Source organism: Phyllobates terribilis, unplaced genomic scaffold (assembly GCF_046119375.1).
Source record: "Phyllobates terribilis strain yellow unplaced genomic scaffold, ASM4611937v1 Scaffold_1__5_contigs__length_1240528914, whole genome shotgun sequence".
NCBI lineage: Eukaryota > Metazoa > Chordata > Amphibia > Anura > Dendrobatidae > Phyllobates > Phyllobates terribilis.
The window spans coordinates 791,753,488-791,768,654 of NW_027362761.1; the positions used below are offsets into that span (position 1 = coordinate 791,753,488).

At 38.3% G+C, this 15,167-nt stretch overlaps 1 protein-coding gene across 3 annotated transcripts in view; it reads left to right on the forward strand.

Annotated features, from left to right (window-relative positions):
* The first annotated feature begins 6,815 nt into the window (after window positions 1-6,815).
* The window catches only part of EPHA5 (EPH receptor A5), a 585,860-nt gene continuing 577,508 nt past the window's right edge, over window positions 6,816-15,167 (forward strand). For 2 of the 3 annotated variants that reach the window (XM_073637053.1, XM_073637052.1), the window contains exon 1: window positions 6,816-7,799. In XM_073637053.1, coding sequence (XP_073493154.1) covers window positions 7,643-7,799 — 157 coding nt within the window. In that variant the 5' untranslated portion in view covers window positions 6,816-7,642. The remainder of the gene's footprint in view (window positions 7,800-15,167) is intronic. The other variant, XM_073637051.1, reaches the window with a different exon arrangement.

Genomic DNA, 15,167 nt, shown 5'->3' on the forward strand with positions numbered 1-15,167 from the left:
CACACAGCAACAGCGGTGCCGTCTAACACGCAGCTGCAGCAGTGAGAAAATGGTGGCGACAGGGAAAATGGCTGGGTCTTATAGGGCAAGAACATGTGACATACACTGCCAATGACACATGCCCTTGCTTGTGTGAAAAAAAGCAGTTCGCTCCGTGTGTGCACTGCTGATAGGCTGACAGATTGCACCTCCCCACTGTAAATGCGGGAAAGAGAAAAAAAAATGGAGATCTTCATTATTTCTGCAGAAATCCATCCCCTGCCCCCCCTGCCCCGCCCCGCTGTACACTCAAACTGCGTATTAACATTAATTTTCAGCATTACTGAGAAAAAATCCAGTTATGATTTTGGTGCACAAACAGTTATCGAACATAGCCTCGAACAGCCGAATTTTTTTCAAATCGTTCGTGTTCGCCGAACGGCTCGAACACCGCCCAAAACAGCTCGAATTTGAGATTGGCGAACAGTTCAATTTGAACACCGCTCATCTCTAGTGACTAGTTTCTTCATACAGGAGATGTCTCGAAGCTGTCATCACCAAGAAAGACTTTTATATGAAGTATTAGGTAAATTTCAGTAAGCATATTTAATACATTTTACCATTTCATGTCAATAGCACCTTTAGAAATAGATTTACTTAAAAAATTGGTGACGTATTCAATATTTATATGCATATGTACTGTATGTATTAATAATGGCAAAAGCTGACAAACTGACCAAACTCTAATCCAAACACTGATGGAAATCTATCTAAAATGGTGTACCTTTCTAAGTGCCTCCCTTTCAGAAATGTATATAGCTGCCATGCACTGAGATGCCCTCATTAGTATTTTAGACTTAAATGCCTCCACACAGTGTCTATCCAAGACAATACAAAAATCATGATGCAGATGTTGCTGCCACTTTATACAACACCACAACAGCTGCAGCTCTCGATTCGGTCGCCCCCCTCACACATACCAAAGCTCACACAATCAACAGACAACCCTGGCACACCAGCCTAACTAAAGAACTGCGACGGGCCTCCAGGGTTGCTGAGCGTAGATGGAAAAGGTCCCATTCCAATGAGCACTTCATCGCATTCAAACAGTCCCTCACTACCTTCAAGTCCACACTCACTGCAGCAAAACAAACATACTTCTCATCTCTCATATCCTCCCTGTCTCACAACCCCAAACAACTATTCAACACCTTCAATTCTCTCCTCCGTCCCCCAGTGCCTCCTTCCTCTCCTCTTATTTTAGCTGAAGACTTTGCCTCATTCTTCAAACAGAAGATTGACACCATCAGACAAAGCTTTTGCCTAAAGCCCCCACAGCCCCTCCCCACACCTCCTCAACCCTCCTCCTCCAAAACCACATTCTCCACCATTACGGAAGATCAACTTTCCTCTTTACTCTCCAAATCACACCTCACCACCTGTAAACTTGACCCAATCCCGTCCCACCTCATCCCAAACCTTACCACTATCTTCATCCCAGCCCTAGCCCACCTCTTCAACTTGTCACTAACAACTGGTGTCTACCCCTCATGCTTCAAACATGCCTCAATCACAAAAAGCCCTCCCTTGACCCATCCTCTCTGTCTAGCTATCGCCCCATATCACTTCTCCCCTATGCCTCAAAACTACTGGAACAACACGTCCATTCTGAGCTGTCCTCCCACCTCTCCTCCTGCTCCCTCTTCGACCGCCTACAATCTGGTTTCCGACCGCACCATTCTACTGAAACTGCACTGACCAAAGTTACCAACGACCTACTAACCGCCAAATCTAAGCGACACTATTCTGTCCTCCTCCTCCTAGACCTGTCATCTGCCTTCGACACAGTGGACCATTCCCTCTTACTAAAAACTCTCTCATCTCTCGGCATCACAGACTTGGCCCTATCCTGGATCTCCTCATATCTAACAGACAGGACATTCAGTGTCTCTCACTCACAGACCACCTCCTCATCTCACCCCCTATCTGTCGGTGTCCCCCAAGGTTCAGTTCTAGGACCCCTGCTCTTCTCCATCTACACCTTAGGCCTGGGACAGCTCATAGAGTCTCATGGCTTTCATTTTCACCTATATGCTGACGACACACAGATCTACCTCTCTGGATCTGATATCACCTCCTTACTAACCAAAATCCCACAATGTCTGTCTGCTATTTCATCCTTCTTCTCTGCTAGATTTCTAAAACTTAACATGGACAAAACAGAATTCATCATCTTTCTGCCATCTCATTCAACCCCCCGAACTGACCTATCCATCATAGTCAATGGCTGCCCACTCTCCCCAGTCCATCAAGCTCGCTGCCTTGGGGTAACCCTGGACTCTGAACTCTCCTTCAAACCACATATCCAAGCGCTTTCCACTTCCTGCCGACTCCAACTCAAAAATATCTCCCGGATCCGCACATTCCTCAACCATGAATCTGCAAAAACACTAGTGCATGCCCTCATCATCTCCCGCCTTGACTACTGCATCCTCCTGCTCTGTGGCCTCCCTTCCAACACTCTCGCACCCCTCCAATCCATCCTAAACTCTGCTGCCCGACTAATCCACCTGTCCCCCCGCTATTCCCTGGCCTCTCCTCTCTGTCAATCTCTTCACTGGCTCCCCATTGCTCAGAGACTCCAGTTCAAAACCCTAACCATGACATACAAAGCCATTCACAACCTGTCTCCTCCATATATCTCTGACCTAGTCTCCCGCTACATACCCGCACGCAAGCTCAAATCCTCACAAGATCTCCTTCTCTACTCCCCTCTAATCTCCTCCTCCCACAATCGCATACAAGATTTCTCCCGTGCTTCCCCTCTACTCTGGAACTCTCTATCCCAACACATCAGACTCTCGTCGACCGTGGAAACCTTCAAAAAGAGCCTGAAGACCCACCTCTTCCGACAAGCCTACAACCTGCAGTAACCACCACTCCACAAATAATGCTGCACGACCAGCTCTACCCTCACCTACTGTATCCTCACCCATCCCTTGTAGACTGTGAGCCCTCGCGGGCAGGGTCCTTGCTCCTTCTGTACCAGTCGCCGTCACATTGTGTTCAAGATTATTGTAATTGTTCTTGTATGTATACCCTTTCTTCACATGTAAAGTGCCATGGAATAAATGGCGTTATAATAATAAATAATAATTATAATAATATCAATGTTGGATGTAGACATCTAAGTGCAGGTTAGAGAGGGACCATACAGTGTTCCAACCAGATATAAGTCATTTAAAATTAAGTATCCTAAAAAGTACGCAGAAGCATATGGTGTCTGGCTCCATTTATTGTGCATGTCAAAGAATACTCTCTTTCACAGTGCCAGCCAGAGAGTTCTCCATGGACAGTTTCCAGGAGATGGGTATCAATTTTAATTTTTAATATTTCACCTCCCAGCACTTATTAATAAGGAGCTGTGTTGTAGTGAACAGTTTTTCAAAAGGAAAGATTTCATTTGGATTTTCTCTTTACTCAGTACAAAGTATATATTTCATGTCTGCGGCTAATGGTGTAGATTGCACCTTACCCTCTTGTACTCACATAAACATCTAGAAAGCACAGTGCAAAGTAAGGAAGAAAAAGGAATAGGATCAAACATGTTTCTCCAGTAGCTAAAAGGACAAGAGACGTTCTTCTTTGGAGCACAAGTGGATCCTTTCCTGAATGCTTTTTACTAAGATATCTGTTACAAATGAAAGACTCTTTCTCCCTGGGGTGTGATAAGGGACATGATTTATCTCACAAATGGCACCGGCCACTTCTATTAGTTCTGCTAACATTTCATTACTTATGAATACATAACCTACATTATTCCTTTTATCATGCTATGGAGAACACTTTATGAAATGGTCCATTATCTACAGCTGGAGCATCGCTCTCTTGTACATATATTGTATAAGATGAGCCCAGGTACAAAAAGTAATAGGAACAGGAATCCAAAATGTTGTTCTGACTTTGATATGATGATGACCCCTATGAATCCCTATGGCCCCTGACTTCAAATTAACAGTCAATTTTAGTTTCTTAGAGAATCGATAGGGAGAAGAATCTAACCCCTAAATGATAATTCTGACTCACGCTCTAGTGGAACTTGTACATCTATTTATTACAATGACCCTACAGTTGCGGGACTGAGATAGACAAGCACTGTCCTCTGTTATCTCTAGAATTCCCTTGAACAATGAATAAAGTGGTGTTGTATATGCTGGACCACCACACCATACAGGAGATGGTCTATAGATTCTGTTCTCAAGATCAATGGGAGCTCTGACGACATGTTCACACATTCAGTATTTGGTAAGTATTTTACATCAGTATTTATAAGCCAAAACAGCCAAAACCAGGAGTGGGTGATAAATACAGAAGTGGTGACGTGTTTCTATTATACTTTTCCTCTGATTGTTCCACTCCTGGTTTTGGCTTACACATACTGAGGTAAAATACTGACCAACTTCTGACAACGGGGCCCCCTCAGATTAGCAATTTATCTATTATCCCGTGGATAGGTGATAACTTGCTATCTTGGTACAAACCTTTATTGCATTTGTATAGGGGTTGGAGCTCAGTTACCATAGAGCAACATTTGCTGTTTATTCTACACAACTTTTTGCTAGGGATGTCGGAGCATTTTAGCTTAATTGAGACTTCTTCTTAGCAACTTAAGTATTAAAGGGAACTTGACTTGTTCCCAAATGCTATTAATCTGCAGATAGAGGGCTAATCTGCAGGTTAAAAAATTTACAAAGCAGTCTCACCACCTTAATGAAAGTCCAGCTACCAGGAGGAAATTAACTTTATGCCTCCTTTCATTCACAGAGGCACGGCCGGTGCTTCTTCAGTTGAGCGGCGGTTGTAAGCACACCCTGACACTTTGATTGACAGCGCATTCAGTAGCATATCTATGCAAAGGAAGCTGTCAATCAAAGCGCTGGTGGTGACTGCAGCTGCTCCGTGCATGCTTCTGTGCCCGAAAACTGGCGGATCCTGGGAGAAATAAGGTTAATTTCCTCCCAGTAGCTGAGCTTTAAGTAAGGAGGCAGGATGGCTTTGTAACTCTATTAACATGCCCATTAGCCTTATATTTGCACTTTAATAGGGTTTGGAAAATGACAGGTTTCTTTTAAAGTGGTAGCCTCATCAAAGACAACACTTTTCAAATATCCTAACTGTGCAATCAGTTGATTACTATGAGTTTGGCTCCAGGCCCCAATTATCACATATGATAATTAGACTAGTGAAAAATAAAAGGGTTTTCATTATCAATGAGGCTACTCCTGTTTTACTCCCTTGAAAAATATGAGCTGAAATGTTATTGGTTGCTATAGGCTAATCCTTTACTCTTTCTTTAAAGGGAACTTGTCATGTAAAAAACGCTATTAACTTGAAGCTGTAGTGTTAATCTCCAGGTTAATAGCATTCTGAAAACGTGCAGCGCACGAACTGAAAGCCCCACTGCCGGGAGGAAATGAACTGAATTCCTCCTGGAAGCCTTAGGCTTTCAGTCATAATGACGCTGCTTCAGTCATCGCTCAGTGTATAGCAGAGGCTGTATCTATGCCCTAGCACTGACTGACAAGTGTCTCAGCATTAGAGCTGGCTGTCAGTCAGTGCCAGGGTGTGGTCACAGCCTCCACTCACTATGCATAGAGCCGTTGACTGAAGCAACACTGGCCGCAATCCCATGACTGAAAGCTGGGGCTGCTAGGAGGAATAAAGTCCATTTTTTCACAGTAACAGAGCTTTCATTGCAGACACTGGGCAATTTCAGAACGCTATTAACCTGCAGTTTAGCCCCAAATCAGCAGGTTAATAGCATTTTCACATGACAGGTATATTTGATCAATCTTCCCATCTGTTTCTATTTCTCACCATTTTGCAAATTTTTGCTTTCTCCCGGAAGAAGAATCATTTTTATTCACACGTAGAGGCCGAAAAGACTTAGTCCTACTTTAATTTAAGAAGTCATTCTAGGTAGTGGCATGCTAGGTAGATATTTCGCATGCAGCACAAGTCGCTCACTTATCTTAATTGTTTCCTACAGTGGAAGTAAACTTAAAGTTGTTGTTTGCACTTTGTTACTATTTGCGAAAACACTCAAATTGCTTGTTACTTATTAAAAAAAAAAACTCCCTCCTTCCTTATGTTACCTGATGACAAATATTATCTATTCCATTAATTGCATAGGCAGAGAATGCTGACAGCTCCATACACAGCATGCAGCACCATTAGTGATTTCAAGGGATCTTCGTCATGTGATATGCCATCACTTTATAAGCCTGATGGCTATATTGTATACATGTGTATGCATGTGTCCGCACGTATATAAATATATGTCTGTGTCTGCACATATATATATACATATATATGTGTGTATATATATATATATATATATATATATATATATATTTGTATATATGATTTGTAATTTAGGAATATTCTTATTATGTGAGAGCTATTTCTAAGAATTATTCCAGTTTCATTATGATTATAAAACCTTTATTTTACTGATATTTACCCCCCCCCCCCCATGATCGTTAGAAAAGGATCACCCCATTCTAATTTTCCACAGGAGAATCCCAAGAATATAAGTCACATTGCATTGTGCCAGTGCACTTGCAGGGAAGATACATAGATGAGTGCTGAGGATCAGGTATCAGCAGCTCAGAAGGAAATCTTATATTTCATTGAGTCTGACAGCAGAGATTTATAAGGCAGACTCATTCCTCCTTTTGTGGGATTGTCAGGGTGTGAATACACACTAGTGGATACAGTGTTTCCTGTGGGCTCTAGTAGTAGTGTGTGTCTAGCAGAGAACACAGTGTTTGCATCCAGCACTAGAGCTTAGCAGCAGGAGCTGTTTGTGCCCTGCTGGCAGCAGACACTCGGGCATCAGAGGCAGCATGGCATTCTTATCCAACCTGTGATGCTGCTGTGGACAGAGCTTGCTTCTGAACTTCACACTGACTCCATCCCTTCCTCCCCTACAGAGCAGGATGTCTACACAGTGTCCCTGGCAGCAGAACTGAGGGCAGAGTGGAGAATCCTGGCACTGAGCTAGCTGTGCTGGATGGTTACTTCTTGTCATCCATTGCTCCCATCTTCCTGCACATCCAGCTATTTCACATCCAAGTCTGCCCTCTACCACCTCCAGTGCTTGTCACTCACTGACTCCCTGTCCTATCCCCTATCTGCCAGCATTAATGTGGACATCATCGCTGCTTGCTGTCCCCCCAGCCCTGGAACATCTGCCTCCTCCTCCCATTCACCTCACCTCCTCTTTTTTTTTCTTTCCCATTCTACTAACGTCTGACTTTTGGTGGGGAGAAGAAAAGTGTGTGTGGGGCTGCTGTTATCACATCTCTCATCCCACCCACCACCCCCATCTTCTGGCTCCTGTGAGTCTTCATCATCATCATCACACACACACGCGTCCACATCAAAGTGGAGAAGAGGAGGAGAGAAGAAGGAGGCACATCAGGGTTATTTGTAGGAGAGGAGGAGGAAGGAGAGAAAGCCTTTACACCTGATCACATCCCAGGAAGACACGAGACCTAAGAGGAAAGGACAAGTTCTTCACCAGCTGCTGGATTCAGAAGGGTTGTGAGCGGACATCTAGGGAAGAGGTCCTCTGCTGTGGGATTACTGCTGGGAGAAGATGCTGCGCACCAGCTCTGCTGCTGATGGACTGCCCTGCTCCAGCCCTGGATGCTCCCGGCCACTGGCCTCTGGATTTGCCTCATATTTCACCCATTGGATATGGCTCCTTACCTGCTGCTACATCTCGGGGACCTCCAGCAGCCCAAGTAATGAAGGTAAAGACAGCATCTCCTTCATGTTCCCTACAAGACCTCTGTACAAGCTGTAGCTCCTATTAGCGGCTCTGAGAAGCAAAGAGTGCGACATCGCTGACATGAGTCTCACCCATCAGTCAGTTAGGGGGACGCTAGAACATAGGCATGGAAGACCCTAATTCTGAATATACCTATTAGGTTACACAGTGCAATGAATTCATCCCTCACAGCACACACTGATCACAGCTCATCAGCTTCAGTGATTGCTGGCTTATGCTGGAGAGATGAAGAAGACATTCAGTGTTCCCACACAAGAACTCACATAAAAGAACTGACTTTACCACATGATGTGATATTGCCTGATGCTGGGTGTTATTCTGTATATGTATTTACTGTATTTGTGTATTGTAGCTGCACTCCATTCCTTTTCAATGTACAAACTTGGCAGCAGCTCCTTATCCAGAGAAATGCCAGGATAGCTCTTGTCTATAAGTGTGGGAGATGTTTCCATCCAATTTCTACAAATATTTAGTATTTTTTTCATGAATAATCTGACACAGAATTTATCAACTTCTGTATCCCCTCGTTTTAGCTCTTAATATCCCAGTTATTTTGATAGACACAGATTTATTCATTAGTTGTATTTTTTGGGGGGTGGGCATGTCATGTACTCCATGAACTTGCTCAAGATCATTTTAACTTGAAATAGATATAGCTATTCCTAAGCATGATCTATCTATCTATCTATCTATCTATCTATCTATCTATCTATTTCTCTCTATCTATCTATCCATCCACACATCAATCTTTCTATCTATCTATCTATCTATCTATCTATCTATCTATATATCTATCTATCTCTCTCCCTCTCTCTCTCTCTTTATCTATCTATCTACCCATCCATCTATCTATCTATCTATCCATCCATCCACACATCTATCTATCCATGTATCTATCTATCTATCTATCTATCTATCTATCCATGTGTATATATATATATATATATATATATATATATATGTACATACAGGTATATATATTTGTATATATATATATGTATTTATATATATATACATACAGGTATATATATGCGTACATATATATTTATTTATATATATATTTATATACAGGTATATATATGCATATATATGTGTGTATTTATATATATATATATATATATATATATATATATATATATATATATATATGTGTGTGTGTTTGTATAGATAGATATACACACACCAATATTTTCAAGGGAAGGATGCATAATGTAAAACAAACCCTCTATGTCTAGTCTTACTGATACAGTCGCTGTCAGTAGTGAAGAACACCAAAGCAATATCATGCTGTGCAGTCCTGATAATATTGTAGAGGAGATGAGAATAGAGTTGACTCTTGGGTCACAGTAGTGCTGCAGGGTTTATGCTGATGTCTTGTTAGGAAGTTGCTCCTTGAGCTTTGGAAATGAGTCAAGAGCTATAGAAGTCCCTGACTTTATTAGATTACTATTGGTAGGGAACACGATAATACCTTCATTTGTCTTTTACCATGCACATAGCAGCCTTAGTATTGGAAAGAGAGTGATGGCAATTGGAGTTTGGTCATTGGCTGGTGAAGAGTAGCCCATGTAATATATTCTACAATCTGTTTAGTATTCGGCATCTGTAGGCCTCAAGCTTAAGAGTCATTACACATGGTTATGACTCATAATGGTTAGCATGAAAGCTAGTTATACTAGAAAACGTCCCCATTTCCCAGGAAATTGATCAAATAATGATATGTAGTTTCCTATCATTTAAAGTCTTCGTGAATCCATATTAATAGAATAAGAGGGACTAAGGGTATATAGCGGCTATTGAGGTATCAGTATAGTATGGCTGATTTTCCAAGGTATAGCCATTATTTTTCTGCTATTATATAGTATTTGCTACATTTGTACTATAGTACAAAGATATGTATTTTTATTGTGCCATTTGTCCCTTTTTCACTATATTTTTAGTTAACTTTAAAGTATGTTTCAGACTGATACTAGATGTCATGTGAGCATTCCAAACCCCATAACAAAAAAGACAAATTAATCTAAAAATCTAATTTGGTGAATAAATAATAATAAAAAAAAAAGTTGCAAAGTAAACTATGTATTTGATGTAGGCTGTTTGACCTAATCCAAGCCTGTCATTAAAATTCATACTAATTTGATATTTTCTCAATACTTTTCCAACAACTGTTTGAAAAATGAATAATTTTAATAGGAGGATTCTACTTATCAGGGAATCTCATAGTTCCTTGAAATCCATTAGATATCAGATGTAAGATACCTACACCGGCCTATAAGTATTTTTCTCTTTTCACTGTATCACTTTCAGACCTATTTGTTTGACTATACTGTGGTAGTAGAGTAGTAATAGTACTACTAACTTAGTAGTCGAAAGTTTAATACTCACATCCAACACATAAGTGGATTGGTAAAAAAAAATATCTGATAGCCAATGTATGTTATATTCTCACATTATGATTGCATCTTCAGATAAATCCCCAGTATGTCTATATCTAATTTGGAAAATTCCCATCTATAGCGTTTGGAAATAACCATGATTGCTGTAGCGTGACTTGTATGAAGAGACAATTTGTCATTCTAGACAACTGAAATAACTGTCTACTGTTCCATCCTGAAACAAGTAATTGTCTCCAGTGAAAAGTTTCCTTGCTCATGTAATGACGACCCTTAGTAGCAATGTCTTCAGGTTAGGGTTAGTAAGTGGAATAAGTAATAGTGTCTACTAATCCCTTATATATCAGTATCGGACATTTACTATCAGTCATATATATATAGTATGTTGTAAGCACCAGAACAAGTTGGGAGAACCTTCTGCCCTTTGGTTGCCTCGCAGCGATAGAACTACTTGATCAATAGTTGGGTGTAGGGTCGATTTGTCAAGTGTGTCTTCTAAATCAGAGAAGATCCTAATGATGGTAGAATTTACTATCTCTATATACAACTTAAACATAGATAAATAGTTATCGCAAAGCCTTATATATACAACAATTTGTCATTTTGGTGGCTTGTTACTGTAAATCAAAATTAATCTGGTCTCTATTTGTGTGTAGGCTTAGGCCTACACATCTAAACTACACTTCTAAACGACACATCTAAACTACAAATATTACTCAAAAAAATGCTATGCACTCTACTCTATCTATAGAATCTATATCTGTATCTATAGAATACAAAATTGAATTTACACTTCATAGATCCTAGGAGCACGTCTCAAATATTTTCTTGTCCTTGGATGTAGGCTCTTTGAGAACATTTTTTTCCCTGGGAAGACCAGTTTATAATTTATATGTCTATTGAGACAACTTCTGACAATGGACGACTGGAGTAAGTTTACTTCTGTATCAGACCAAGTAACAATAGGAACTCTTACCCTGGATACTAACAAGATATTATCTTCTATCCATGTGTCAAACTGTAAGTGGCTTACAAAGTCTCAGCCGGTGGAGGCGGCCTGGTAAAACTCTTAGGAAATGCTTGTTTCATCACTATAGAATGCTGATTTGCCTTTTTAGTTTATTTTTATATAAGCATGATATTGTCCATGCACTTTTGCTATGTAGATCCCTGACAATTGTCAAGACACATATCCTCCACTGAAGATTTAATTTTTATTTTATGATTCAAAAGTTTTTCCAATCCATCAGTGTTAACATAGAAAAACATGTGCACGCTGATGTTTATATTCTAAATTTTATTTTGTTTCCTTGTCTTCATTTTAACTGCCTCTAGATGAGACGTAAGGTCATCATTACTTGTAATTTTTGCTGTTGTCAGAAGTATTAGAAACAATAACCACATAAACAAAAATAATAATAAAAAATAATAATGGCATATACATTTTATGTAGAATCAGAAATGTTAACTCTTTGCCAATATTTCTCACAAATATTACAGAAAGCAAAATTATACATCTAAGGGAAGAAATGTAGCCATGATTGAACATGGAGGTTTTTGAAGACGTTTGTGTGTATACGTAATAACCACCATTTCACGAACAATGAATTAAAGGAAGTGTTATTAAAATAATAACTCATGATAGACAGATAGATGGATAGATAGACAGATAGATGTGATAGAGATATATATATTAATTATACAAGAGATACAGATAAATATGAAATTGATAGATAGATAGATGGATGGATAGATAGGTGGAAAATAAACTGAATAGATAGATAGATAGATCTAAAGAGAAAAAGAAAGACAGATAGTCAGATATATAGATATGAGATATATACATAGATAGATAGGGATAGATAGATGACAGATAGATAGATAAATAATAGACATATGGATAGATAAATAGATTAATAGATATATGGATAGATAGATAGATAAGTAGATAGCTAATAGATATATGGATAGATAGATGACAGATAGACAGATATATGGATAGATATATGGATAGATAGATGACAGATAGATAGATAGATAGATAGATAGATAAATAGATAGATCGGGAAAGATTGTAGATAGATAGATGATAGATAGATAGATAGATAGATAGAAATATAGATAGATAATAGATAGATAGATAGATAGATAGATAAACACAGAAACATAGATAATAGATAGACAGATAATAGATAGATAGATATGGATAGATAGATAATAGATATGGATAGATAGATTGATAGATGGATATGGATAGATAGATAATAGATATGGTTAGATAGATAAATAGTTTTAGAGATAGATAATAGATAAGAAATAGATATGAAAGTGGTCCATGTGAAGATATGTAAGATAGATAGATTAATGTGAGATAGATACATATAGATAGATAGATAGATAGATAGATAGATAGATAGATGAGAAAGGTAGGTATGAAATAGATACCACATTCAATAGATAGACAAACAGACAGCTACGAAATACAAGAGATAGATGAACAGATAGAAAGAGTACATCAAAAGATAAAAAGAAAGACAGATCGTCAGATAGATAGATATGGGAGATGTACATATATAGATTCGAGATATAGAGATTGATAGATTAATGTGGGATAGATACATATAGATAGATAGAATAAATAGAAAACACATTGAATAGATAGACAAAGAGATAGATACTAGATACAGTAGATACATGAACAGATAGATAGAGTAGATGAAAAGAAAGACAGTCAGATAGATATATGGATAGATAGATAGATAGATAGATAGATAGATAGATAGATAGATAGATAGATAGATATGGATAGATTGATAGACAGATTTGAGATATATTAGATGGATGAAGAAATATATATATATATATATATATATATATATATATATATATATAGATATATTGGATCAAAAAGAGAAAAAGACAGACAGGTAGATCATTTATTTATTATTTATTAGATAGTTAGTTAATAATTTAAGTAATAAAGACATTTGTTGTGCATCAGAGTGGTAATCTTCTAGAGTAATAGTCATAGCATATATTCTATAATAAACTTTTCTCTGCTTAATAGCTTTTGATCTTAGATAAATAAGCCTCCTGCCATTGCATTTATTTCACAGATATTAAAGATTTATTTTAGAACAGATGAAACTTGAAGACAGTAATGGCCGATCATATGGTAACTATAGACGTGTAATACTCCGCACAGATAACTGGTGATCTCTTTTTCGCAAACAGGTAAATCCTGTAGGCTACATAGAAGCATTCATACTGCAGCGAGACCAGCGGTGGCTTTCAGAGCGTCACTTTGATGCGCTACCTTAGAAAACTGTTTGACAAGACTCAGATAGACAAACAATGGGATGATAGACTAGAAGTCACAACATATGTGTGAGCTGGAGGAAGAGGAGCAGTATAGAATTACTGGGTGGAACTGCATTTCAGGTTTCTCCGTCAGTCAAGATCTCACTGAGTATAGCTGAGTGCACATAAATAAACACCCAGAAATGGTCTCCGGCTCTGCTGCCAGTTATTCTGTAATATTAACCAGTATTTACTGTGGAGAGAATTGTCACTGTACTGGGGCCCATCTGGAACTAATGAGGTTAAGTAAAATCCCTGTGTTACAAAACTTCCCTCTAAGCCTATTCTTTCTTCCCTAAACCACATAACACAAAGGCTGTCCTTTTTACTGCCAACGTCTGTGCCCTCTCTGACCCTTTCCTGCTAAAATCAGGGGAACATCACAAAGAGAAGAGGGTAGGCACATGAGGCTAGAAATTTCAGATATTGTTGGAGGTTTTTCAGCTGTTTTCAGGAATGAGTATGTGAAATCTTTGTTATGGTAAATAGTTCATACATACTAATGAAAGAATTGGGCCTGCTATCATTTGACGACTTCCTCTGCGATGGAGTCAGTTGTAATAAAAGCCTTGGATTTCCTTTTTTTTTGTTATATAAGATGCATTGTCAGTGAAATGTAGCATTAAACCTCTAAAAGTGCATATGTGTGTGGCATTGAGCCTCCATATAGGCAACTAGCTCGGAAAGAAGCTCGTTAACTTGAAAGTGTATTATTAAAAAAATAACCCTTAAGAAACGCAATCCTCTATATTTTCATTATTTTGATTTTTTTTTCCATACAAAAAGCTGAAAAATAAATAGGTAAATAAACCGATTAAATAATAACTAACTGTATGAATAATAAACCAGTTATTCAACATTAGCAGATACATATATTGGCCCCTGAAGAATTATTAATTATTAACTCTATTTCACCTCTCAATCAAACGATCCAATATGGGAGCACATTTTTCATGCCTTGTGAATAACGTGCAGAATTTGCACTGCTGTTATTTCTATGAGTCATATGCAGTTGGCGTTGGATTTTGTCGGTGGAGAAATTCCTATATTTCTTTGAAATTGAATGATAGCGGAGGATAGCACCAATCAAACAGCATGGCGTTTCTAGTAGATGAGACATAGACAGTGTTGCCCCATATATCTAAAAGGTTTAGGAGAACTATAAATGTAGCTTTTAGTGTTAATCATTTATTTTACTAGTATATTATTTTACCGCCATCATGGTAAATTGTCAGTATAATATTAATTGTGATTATTATTACCACTGCAAAATGAACTACTATTAATACATTGCAAATAATAATAATATATACATCTAAGTATTCTTCTTATTACTACTACCAGAACTAGTACTATCACAACAACCACGTGCATTATTGATAGTACTTCAAAATATACATTCATTTTTTTATTATTATTATTATTATAATTATTATTACTGCTACTACTTTTACTACAGCCACAAAATAGTATTACTAGTTCTTCAATGTATACATTACTATTATTATTAATATTATCATTTCCACAAATTCTGTGACAATTACACAAGCACTATTCCTAGAAATTAAGTGTATATA